This window comes from Anomalospiza imberbis, chromosome Z (assembly GCF_031753505.1).
Source record: "Anomalospiza imberbis isolate Cuckoo-Finch-1a 21T00152 chromosome Z, ASM3175350v1, whole genome shotgun sequence".
In the NCBI taxonomy this organism is placed as follows: Eukaryota; Metazoa; Chordata; class Aves; order Passeriformes; family Viduidae; genus Anomalospiza; species Anomalospiza imberbis.
The window spans coordinates 25,376,111-25,388,304 of record NC_089721.1 but is presented as its reverse complement, the minus strand read 5'-3'; the positions used below and the strand labels follow the sequence as shown (position 1 = coordinate 25,388,304).

The 12,194-nt window shown below is 37.4% G+C and overlaps 1 protein-coding gene across 9 annotated transcripts in view; it reads left to right on the top strand.

The window, feature by feature from the left end:
* AOPEP (aminopeptidase O (putative)) overlaps window positions 1-12,194 on the top strand; it is a 194,324-nt gene that overhangs the window by 25,413 nt on the left and 156,717 nt on the right. For all 9 annotated transcript variants that reach the window (XR_010994526.1, XR_010994527.1, XM_068176670.1 and 6 more), the window contains exon 5: window positions 205-453. Coding sequence is in view for 7 of the 9 variants with exons in the window: in XM_068176670.1 (XP_068032771.1) it covers window positions 205-453 (249 nt within the window). In the remaining 2 variants the exon portion in view is untranslated. The remainder of the gene's footprint in view (window positions 1-204; window positions 454-12,194) is intronic.

The window sequence follows — 12,194 nt, the reverse complement described above, 5'->3', positions numbered from 1 at the left end:
TAGTAGTGAGTGTTTCAATGTGCTGCACATGTGTGAACAGGGTGGGAATGCAAGTGAGCTGGTTCTCTGGAAAATAATTCTGTCATTCTGATATCTAGAGAATATCCATAGCATATCCTTAGCATAGTCAGTTGTGCACATTTCTGATACCACAATTAAGTTTTGTTTTGTTTTGTTTTGTTTTGTTTTGTTTTGTTTTGTCAGGTGGCATGAAGAAATCTGTGGTCATGTGGAATATCCCTGCCGTTTCCAAAATCCTGCTGCCAGGTTGCAAGCAGTCATTCCTTACAGAGTCTTTGCTCCCTGGTGCCTTATGGAAAGCTGTGAAGAACATTTGCTTCAGCTAATTCCTCAGTGCCTCTCAGCTGCTTATGCCACACTGGGTACCCACCCCTTTTCCAGGCTTGATGTTCTGATAGTTCCTTCCAACTTTTCCAGCCTGGGAATGGCTAGGTAAAGAAACTTACTAGTATCCAATTCACTGTATTTTGTTAAACTTCTTCTTACCAGCTAGTTAACAGTGTCCAGTTTCTGTCAATATAAAGTTGCTGTGCTATTTTTCTTAAATCAAACTTAAAACTATTATTCTGACTTCATGTGAGTAGGTTTGTTTGCCTCCTTTGTTTTTAATTTTAGTTTTAACAGGGCTCAGGGAAGGGAAATATAAGTTTATTAGAAATGCGGGTGTGTATTTTTGTCAAACTGAAGTTCTTTATTTGGTTCTATTGATCTAAATACTTGATGTCATTGTCTTGTTTTCTTTTGGCATTGATTTTAGCCTTATATTTTGACAGGAGTATGTTAAAATCAAAATCTAGAGTTTCTTTATAAGAATTTCCAATGTATGGGTTTCTAGTCAAACACTTATTTTCGGAAGCTGAAGGCAAATAGTAAGGATTATATTATCAAGTTTTCTTGGACTTGTGAAGGCTCTCAAGCCTGTCCAGGTACCTCTGAATGGCATCTGTTCCCTCCAGCAATTTGACTGTACCACTCAGATTGGTGTCATCAGCAAACTGGCTGTGTGCATTTGATCCCACTGTCTGTGTCTGTCCCATTACTGACCCCTGAGGATACCACTCCCCACTGTTCTCTACCTGGACAATGAGCCATTCACTGCAGCCCTTTTGAGTGTGACCATCCAACCAATTCCTTATCCACTGAATTGTCCTTCCATAAAATCCATGTCTCTCCATTTTAGAGACAAAGGTGTTGTGCAGGACACTGTCCAATGCTTTGTATTCAAGTAGATGACAGACATCGGTTTCTTTTCACTTGTCCTCCACTGTTGTAACCCTGTCTTAGAAGGCCACCAAACTTCTCAGGCATGATTTGTCAGTAGTGCAGCCATGTTGGCTGTCCCCAATCACCTCTTTATCTTTGATGTGCCTTGGCATAGTTTCCAGAAGGATCTGCTCCATGTTTTTGCTGGACCTTGGTTAGAGACTGACTGGCCTGTAGTTCCCCAGGTCATCCTTCTGTACCTTTTTAAAAATGGAGGTTGTGTTTCCTTTTTTCCAGTCGGTAGGAACTTCACTGATGCCAATAAGATCATGGGCCCACAGGCCATATTTATTCCCCATGCTGCATGCATTAACAAGGAGGCTTTTAGGTTGGGCCCTTGAGGAAACTAACTTACTAGCTGGAATTCCTTTGTGCTGCTCTTCAGGTGCCCTTGTGCTGATCTGTGACCTCTCTTCAGGCTCTGGGCGCCATATGAGTGGGGTGGATTGAGGTTCCCCTTCCCCAGCAACTTTAATTTAAAGCTATCTTCACCGATCTGGCAAGCCTAGGACTGAAGATGCTCTTACCCTTCTCTGACCGATGGACCCTATCAGCAGGCCATGTTTTGCAAACTGGGTCCCATGGTCCAAGTCACCAAATTCCTGGTGTGGCACCAGTCCTATAACCTTTAGCTGATTTGACTGGCCCTTTCAAGCTGTAGTTTTTTTTTTTTTTCCTACAGCTTTCCTCTTGCAATCCTCTTATGGTTTAAAAGTAGAAAATTATGTTGGCACTTTAACAATGTTGTATAGTTTCTAGTAGGAGTTTACTTGCTTTTTAAATTTCATTTGCATCTAGAAAATGTAAAACTTTAGCATTCAGTCACCCTCCTCCATCATATAAGGCTTGTTGCTTTCTAGATACCTTTTACTGGTTACTGAGTTTTTAACGATAGTTCTTCACTCAATGAAGGCATCAAGTTGGTTTGTGCACCTACCACAGATTCTCCAGTTCTTTGCCTGGTGGTTTGATTTGAAGTGAATTGTGGTACTGTGTGCCATATTCTCGAAGCCATATGAAATTTGCTGCTGCTCAGCAGTCTCTTGTGACTTCAAAAGCATGGTACTAAAGGGTTGGCACAGGGCCTTGCTATAACTGGGAAAGAATCCAGTCATTTGACTTAGCTGTGAGATAAGAGCAGAGATCTGTGTAATCGTGAAAGGCAAGATACAAAAATAGTTCAAAATGAAAGAGAAAGCAGATAGTGATGTCTGGGCCAAAATTACAGCACACAGTAGGAGAAATTTTCATGATTTAGCTGTTGATATGCTATTGCTCTATGGGAAATTTTCAGTGCCTTCCCTGCATGTACCTTTCCCAGAATTTATAGGAAAGAGGTACCTGCAGGGAGTTCTGTTGCAAAACCATCTGTGATTATCTTAGTCCAGACTGCATGTTCAGAATACTATAATTGTGTTTTCTTTGTGAAGGAGATGAGGAAAACCTGTGCTTTTATTCCTCTATGCTTCGTCAAACCACTGTCAGTTCCAAGCAATCAATATCATTGAAAATAAGGATGAAAGAAGGAGTGTGCATACTTCCTGATGCCTGTCATTTAACAGTGCATCAAGTCAAACACATTCCAATTTTTCAAAATTTAACTGATTAAAGAACTAATTTAAGGTGTTTAAATTGTATTTGGGCAGGAGATTATTAAGTGACTCATAATAGCTCATTTGTTCTTCTTGTATGTTATTTTTCCAATAGAAACTTCTGTGTATATAGCAAGCTACTTAAATGGTTAATTCCAATGCATGCAATGATAATTGCCTAAATTGCTTAAGCTAACAATAAGCTGTGTGCAAATCCATGTCAAAACGCACACAAAGAAAAAAAGTTAGCAATTACCTTGGGTTAAAATGATTGCTGTAGTATTTATTTTTTTATCTTCTAGTCTATCTGTAGCAGTACAAACATAATACAGCATGCCATCACATAGAAGCTGTTGTTGTGAGCACTTTAATTGGACTCCTGTCTACCAGGGAAAGAAACAGACATGAATTTTAGTCATTATCTGAAGTATTAGGGCATTATAGCATTTGGTACTTTTCTTTGTTCCTCCATTAATTATACTTACTGTGGTTTTCACATGTCAAAATGCTGCTTCTTATTTAGGAGAGGTGTTTCCCCCACACATTAGATTGGTATGAAATTATGATAGTTCTTGCACAGAATTATCTAAATAGGTGTTTTGAGCTGTCTATTTCAGTGGCAGCTACTGTGGGTCAGCTGCATTTCTGTTGAAGTCTGACAGAGGAATTACAAGCAAAACTGTAGGTGAAAGCATATTCATTGTGCTTGTGTTTCCTGTTCATATTTTCCTGTGTTTTTAAATTTGCTATGGACTTCTGTATGGAAATATATAATAATTGCAATAATTTCCTCTTGCTTCCTACAGTTCTTTGAAGATGGAGGATTTAGTTTTGCACACTTTAGTTTTACTCTGTTTTAATTTACATGATTCTGTATAGCTCTCCTAAATTCATGCTAGTAAAAGAACGATGTGTCCTACACCTCTTTGTTGGTGATATTATGTTCAACTGTACAGAATTTAAATTCATAAAGCATTGTGGGCCAAATTTAAGTAGCTTAAAAGCCTGAGATTCAATGCTTTCTCTAGAATGTTGAGAATCTCTTGAACATGTAACAGCAGTTAGTTATCTAATTTTAAGTTCTTTCACTAGAAGAAGAGAGTGAATTGGAGTAAAAGGAGTAGGGAAGTGTGTCAGACTATAAGGCTCTAGAGATTCTAATTAGGTTGTTCATGGAAGAGATCCCTGACCTCACACTACATTGAAAGATGCATATCATTCATGCGCTCAGAGAACTAAGAGGTTAAAATCAGGAAATTAAAAGTAGCACTGTGTTTTGATGCTGTTGATGATATGGTACTTCCCGAGAAGTTGTCGACCCCACTGGCATTTAAGTATCAGAGGTATTTCCCAGTTGCAGATGCTCTCATATGAGCCAGCAGTTACTCACATGAGCAGAGCTGAATGAAAGATTTCAGATGAAAAGTAGGGTCTGTGTATTTGCTAGTTGTTTGGGCTCTTCAAACCAGTTCACTCCCAATCCAGTTTTTTTTTTTGATCCCATTTGAAATCCTAGTGTTTTGATCTCTTCTCACAACTCAATTTCCTTTTTTTTTTCCAGAACCTGAAGAGACTCTGAATTCTTTGTTCTTTTTCATTCCCTAAGGAAAAACATTCTTCCAAATACAGAAACTCTTAACTTTTGGTGCCACCTGAGCCTGCACTTGAGGCTATGACTTTTCTTGCAGTGTTTAACTACTTCAGCTTTTTCACAGTCACACCAATCCCTTGTGTTTCTGTGGTGTTAGAAACTGCTTAGCAGCTTTCTACTTTTTCAGAGCAAATGTGCTGATGTTTATTTTACTCTCCTGAGAACTGTAAGCCTTTGCATTCAGTTGAAATTCTCTCTTTGAAACAATGGTTTTAAAATTTTTGTTTCCAGCACACATTGTTTGAATAATGTAAGATTACTGCTTTTTCTGTTTGAGTTAATGTATTAATGTACTAGTTTTGTACTGAGTGCTAGCACAAGGAAATGTTCTTAGCCAAGTACTATGTATAAATAATCTTTCTAGGTGCATCACATGTTGCTGGGATCTAGAAGAGTATGATGAGGAAAGTGTCCTTTGGTGTATACCACATTCCTAGTTTTTCCTTAAACTCTTAGTACTAATAGTAATTGTGGGATAGATGGACATCTGGTCTAACCTAGTTCATCTGTACTTACAGATGATTTTACCCAGCAAAGCTAGTGAAACCAAAGAACTTCTGAGCAAGATTCTGACATTTTCAAAACAGGATCCTAATGTTAGGTTATTTGAATTCTATTTAGGCTCTAAAATTAGTGGCCTTATTTTCAACTATGCTGGACATCCTTGAAACCCAAATGGTGTTTGATGATGAGGATGCTTGGAATATTTATAAATCAGGTCTGCTTATATAGCTGACTAAATATGGATTTAGCAGCCCAGCTTTCAATTCCTGATAATAAAGTTCTTACTCACTCTTCTCCTGTCATGTTAAAAATTGTCTTTGGTACATACATCTTTCTTCTTTGAAGAAAGAATATCTGTTTCTTAAAAAAATGTTGTATCGGCAGAACTCTTGAGTCTTTCCAGTCTATGTCACCACGGTTGTTAACTTCTTAAATTGAAAAGGGAGAAGGCTGAAGCAGCCTCTTTGATCAGTGTTTCTGTAGCCATCATTTGTCTGTTCTGTATGTCTGCAGTGTTACGATGACAACTGATAAGCCCATAGAAAATCAGCCAGGACTACTGGAAAACATTCAAATGTCAAAGTTAAATATAAAACCTTTAATATTGTTCAGTCTTGCAGAACTGCATTTAACTATTAGATACAACTGTAGAAGCCTTTTCTGAGTCAATACAAATGTAGACAAACATTTTTGCACATTTCCAGTGTTTTAATTTGACAAAATACTCAGAGTAGTCCTTTAACATTTAGTTTATTTTTTACATATCACTAGTTGATTATCCACACAGAAATAATCATGTACAAAATTTAAGGCAAAAAGTAAAAATATGGTGAAAGAAAAATTGAGTCTTAGCTATGATAGCAGTAAATCAGAGTATGTAGCTGTACAACACAGACATATGGACTTAGTGGCATTTAGAAGTTGCATGAATTGACACAAAGAGGTAACTGGGGCAACCACCAAATCACAGCTGAAATGCAAAGAGTAGATTTATTTCACTGACCCATCAACAACATTGGGCAGGGACCCACAGGAACACAGGCTCTGTTAGGCTTAGTTCATCCCAGAGACCCACGACAACACAGCCTCCGTTAGGCTTGGTTCACCGGAGTGCACAGTGGGGTGCTTGCTGCCTGCCCCAATATATCTCATGCACACACTGTTTATTACAAGGCAGTATTTTTATGATCTTGCTCTCTCCCAGCAAGAGGCTCAAGCATGTAGAGCATTATCTTTGCACAGGATTTCTACTTCTCCAAACAGGCAGAGGATGAACACTAGGCATAATAAATGGAGTCTTACAACAGTGCCATTTGTAGCATTCCCACCTGCAAGGTTACTTTGAGAGAAACTATTCTCTCCTTCTCACCAAATCTTCTGCTTTTAACCCTTTTGTTGTTGAAGATATTTGTTGACCCTCAGCTGAAGTCTGAAGTATGCTTTTGTACCACTGCAATCACTGTCCTCCATCCAGTTGTCATTTTGGTATCAAAACAGGATTTGGAATACTTCAGGTGTAATGTATTTCCTTATTAATGTGACTTGTTGGTCTGTTAACTCATAACGGATGCCATTTTAACAGAGAAGCCAGATGTGTGTTCTGCAGTATCAGAAGGATTTCTTTTGCTTTTCTGATAGTTTTCCAAAGAGCTTTCTCAATGCTTTTGGAAGACAAGGTACAATATTTACCTCTCATAAGATGCTTCTCTTACAGGATAGTATCACAAGAAGATAACATCTCAGTCTGACATTACTGACCAAAATTAATACAAAAAAGGATGTTTTAGAACATGTGGACTTACTTACGTTTCAAGTATGCAACTTTACATTGTTACTATTCGTAATTTTATGAGATTAATAAAGAGTAGTGTTTTAGGAGTTTAAAAATTACTTGCTTCTTTTGCTGTGTGGTATATGAATTCTTAAAAGGGCTTTTGGTCATTGAAGCTGGAGAGGTAGTGGGGCTCTTTTGATGCTGCTGTAGAATGGTAACTGCATGGTTTTAAATGCTGAGATTAGAATTATGGCAGAGCCTGTTAATATTATTATAGTTAAAGGTGCCTAAGAATTTCCAATATAAACTTGTATTTCAGTGGTTTATAGCTGTAAAGTCCTGTTCCCAGTTTAAAGCTGATATATAATTGTTTGGCTTAGGAAAAATAAGTGTGGCTATTGTATACACATGTGTGAGAGGCCAGCATGTTTCTATGCATATTGCATTTGTATATCTACAAATATATGTATTTATATAGTATATGTATAGTTGTTTAAGTAATACTAATGATTTTATTTTTATTGTATGAGTTGCTTGGCATTTATAAAGTCAAAGTGTAATTTTCCCTCAGAAGTGACCTGTTTATAGGGAGTTAAAACATGGAGAAATGAGGAAATTAATTGTCATTTTTGAACACTGGGTTTGTGATTTTGAAACTAATTTTCAGAATTCTTTCTCCCTGTGTCTTACTTTATCTCTCTCAACTTTTTTCTCCTACCAATAGAGATGTATAAGATGATTGAAAATTACTTTTGCTTATAGATCAGTAGCAATATAGTCTATCTATTGTTTAATATTCAGTCAGCAACATTAGACCATTCCACTTAATTTTTGGAATCATGCAAATAGTAGAGTGCTCATAAATGCAGAGCTTTGTCATGTATATGCTGTGAGCGGTAAAAAAGAAGCTAATAAATGCTGCCAATTGTTTTGAAGCCATAAGCTCAATTTTTAAAGGGCCAAAAGAACGACAGTGTTCAGAGCAGCCACAGACTTCTGTCATGCAATTATTTGTGATCTGACTTGACATACCAAGTATGTGAAGCTTTCTTAGTCTCTATGATAATTACTAGTAGTCTGCAATTTACCAGCCCCACCTAGGAAGAACCTGATCCAGGTAACAGATTTTAGATCTTAAATGTAGACTGCAAGACCAATCATACTTAAAACAAATGGAAGTACAGATAAATCATTAAATCCATGCATATTACTTTACCTCTGCATCAATTGCCAGGTGCTAATGATCTTTTTGCTGTAGATTTGGTTTCAAGTTGAAACAAAACGCTACCAAAATTATGCAAACAAATTGGTGGCTTTATTTTCCTTTTTGTAGTTTTGTTTGTTTTGTTGCTAACAGGAGTATGGTTTAAGGATCTGTAGCCCTTTTCTTGTATGAGTGGTAGTTTGAGTACTTGCTAGTGACAAGCTCAGAGGAGGCTAAGAAAAGTCATGTTTCTAAAAACCATGATGTTGCTGAGCAAAAACTATGCAGTCCTGTCCTTAGGAGTAGTAGTGAGGAATATGAGCAGTTGAGTGTTCCATCCCTAAGCTCCATCATTTGACTCTGGCCAGGGAAACATTTTTACCCAACAGAGAGTTGGGTAGGCAGTTTTGGTTTGTCTCTGCTCTGTCTGCCTGCTCCTGGCCTGGAGCAATAGTTTTGCCTACATCTGTGACACCACACTGTGCCCAGTTTTGGGCTGCATGTTTATGACTGAGACACAAAGTGAATCAGGCCTCTGCTAGCATTATTAGCAGATAGGAGAATGTGTTGTACAAGAAGAGACTGATAGAGCTAGATTTGTTCAGCCTGGGAAAAGACATTACTGAGACTAATCACTGTCTCTTGCTACCTGAGGGCATGGTTGCAGAAAAAGAGAACCAAAGCCACAGTTCTCTCAGAAACAGGGAAAATATATGAAGCAACATTCACAATGTTATAGGTAAAAATGATCAAGCCGAATTAATAACTAATAAAATAGGTTTTTATTTTGCGACCGAGATTTGGTCGTAGATAGCCACAATCCAAAAGGCAGTGCTGAGCCCGGGATCGGGGCTGGGTGAACACAGATCTGACCTCTACCACATCGGATCACCTCTGTTCACAAATGCTGTCTCTGTCCAGTCAGTTTTTATACACTTTTTTTCCGCCTGAGGCAGAGGTTCTCCTATTCTTCTCTTTGCTTCACATATTCATGGGTCTTCTTTTCTCTGTGCTGAGCTGGACAAAGCTGTTTCTGGGAAGTGATGAATGTTGATGTTGAGTTAGGGAACCTGGTATTGAGATACATGTTCCTGAAGAAGCTCCTGAGGACTCTGACTATCTTGATCATAGATATCTCCTGTGTATTCATCACTGGGTGTCTCCTGGATGGTCCAGGAAAGGGCCCATCTCCGCACAGAGCCATGCTTTTTCGTGCAACCTTTCCCCAGCTGCGGCTTGTCATTTAAAATTTTAAGAATTTTTCGTACAAGCACCATTTATTACATATATATATATTTCACATAAGCATGAATTATTCCATAACATGTATTACAACAACTTGTAGTGACAGATTTCAGACTAGATACAAGGAACCACAGTTATTGTGGATAAGCACTGAAACAGGTAGTCCAGAGAACTTGTGGAACCTCCGTCTAAGGAGGTGGTGAAAAGAGGCCTTTTCAAGCTTGATTTTTTTCCTGAGATTCCAAGCTTTCAGTGTTTTTACCTGTGCTACTCCCTTGGTTTTATGTTTTGTTATAAATGACACCTCCCCCTCCATATTACCTATATGACTCATTCATGCTGCCACAGTACTTTGAAAGCCTTTCAACAATTAAAGTACTTTGTTTTCAGAAAATCTGGGGAAGTAGTAAGAATGTATTCATATTTTGCAGGTAACTGATTGGTGGGTATAGATGTTACAGGAGATCTTTTGAAGAAACACATATTTCCTAATGCCTTTTTCCTCTCCTACCCCTTGCAAAGGCCAAGCAAGGAACTGTGCCCATATCTTTTGGACCCAAACCCAGTGTTCTAACATTTCACCAACATTTCCAACCTTTTCTTGTGATAGTAGGTACTAGCTATCTTACAAATTTGAAAGGTATACTCTAAACTTCTAGGCTGCTAGGACTAACAAAAATCTGTCTTTAATTGAAATAAGGTATGGTAATCTGTGTTTCACTCTTTGTTTTTTTTTTTTTTAAATACAAGCATTTTCATTATTACCTCTAATCCTGGAAGATGCAAATTTCACATGTAGATGTTCCAGTACACTAGAAATAATAATAACAGCTATTGGAATTAATGGTAAGGAATGGGATTTTTAGTGACAACAGGTCTAATATCCTGATAGAGGGTTCTAATATTAGTCTTATTGCATATGGTGTCGTCTTCTATGGAATGTTTTGGGAATAGGCTGATTCTATTAAATTCTTTACAATTTGTTTCGGAATGTGGTTAAGCCTTTGGAGATGCCCACTAGGTACTTCTGTAGCATGATTAGCTCAAGAAAACCTGTATATTTGCCATTGTGAGTGTGGGTAGTGGTGGTTTCATTTGTCATGCAAGTTTTTGTCCAATGTCAATTTTACTGTTTTAGTTGAATGAAGAGACGTATGTTTTTTGTTTTGTTTTCCACTGGGAAATCATTTTAGGTGACATAAAGTTACAATATGGGACATTTCATTAGTGATTAAATGTAAGTGTGACTATAATTATTATTTTTCTAAGTGTTTTTATCTTTCTGATGATGTATGTTGAGCTCAGACTGAACCAACAGTATAGTATTATACAAAAAAAATGGTTTTAATTATTTTCTTGTGCATCTCCCAATCCCTTAAAAAAATCCCCACAGCAAGCAAGCAAACAAACTCCTCTTGTGCTCTTTTCCTCCTTCAGTTCTACAACAAGTGTTCATGCTTAACTCCTTGGAAAAATAAGAATCCATGAGCCAAAAATCACTTACCTGTTTTAGAATATGTAATTATTTAAAATAATGTAGAAGTAATTTAAATGGCTAAACAAGTGCAAAATCTGTTCCTTCTCCAGACATATGATGTGTGGTTTATGATTGAATTGTTTTAAATTAGTGCCTATATTTTTGGTTTGGTTTTCCACTTAATGTGTTCACAGGAGCAATTTAATTTTGCCCATACAATTTCAACTTCAACAACCAGATTGATGTATGCAGATGATGGATTTTCTTATTTTTAATGTACTACAATGAATGTTATGGTCCCTGCAATGCTCGTGTAAATAATAAGTAATTCAATAAGTTCTGGGTAGATCTGTCCTACGTGTATGAGATCATAATTTGTCTATGAAACTTCAAATGTTATGGCTAAATCATAAAAAAATATAGAGTTGGTGTCCTTGTAAATATTTGTGCTTTTCAGCTGTTAGTTGAGATGAGGTAATAAACACTAATGTTCCTAATTTTTATGACATATACTGAGATATTGTTGAAAATAGGAGTTCTTGTGCAAATCATTATTTACACAATGGTTTAGAGCTTGTTGCACAAAAAGCTGATTCTAGTGATGGCTTCCTCATCTTATTTATTTAAAACTTTTGGCACATTGGAATAGGAATTCATTCTCTTATCTGTGATTTATACAGATGTTGTCTTTGATGGGTGACTGGTCAGTTGTATTCAAAGTAATTTTCTGTGAACATATCAATTAAACATCTTTATCTTGAGCCCTTTTTGCCTATCAAATGAAACCAGGGAACAGAGACTGGATTTTTTACTACATGTGTCAGCTACAGGTGCTTTAGAGAGGGATGTGAAAGACTCTTGAGACATTACCACTGCAATGCTAAAAATGTGTATCACTGATTCTTACACATGGAAGGAAAAGATGAGGGGAAAATAAAATTATGGAAATTACCCCTTCACTGCATCTCCCTGTCTTGATTCCAGTGTGTGTTAAACTGTATTCTGAGTACATTTGCTTTAATGATTTCACAGAGGCCTAATTGCCAATTCTCTCTTGCTTTCAGCTGCAGGGCTATAGAAAGCCAGGAGGTAGTGTGGAGAAAGGCAGAGTAATGGTTCTGAAATAGATGTGTTGTGAGGAAGATCAGATAGAGGATAAGCTGAGGGGATAACATAGAATAATTTAGACTGGAAAAGACTCTTAAGGTTACTGAGTCCAATCATTACCCTAACACTGCCAAGTCCACCACTAAACCATGTTCGTAAGTGTCACATCTACATATCTTTTAAATAACCCTATTAATAGCAACTCAACCACTTCTCCAGGCTGCCTGTTCTGCTGTTTAATAACCCTTCTGGTGAGGAAATTCTTCCTAATATCCAAACTAAATGGCCCCTGGCACATCTTGAGGCCATTTCTTCTTGTCCTATTGCTTGTTACTTGGGAGAGGAGACTAATAGAA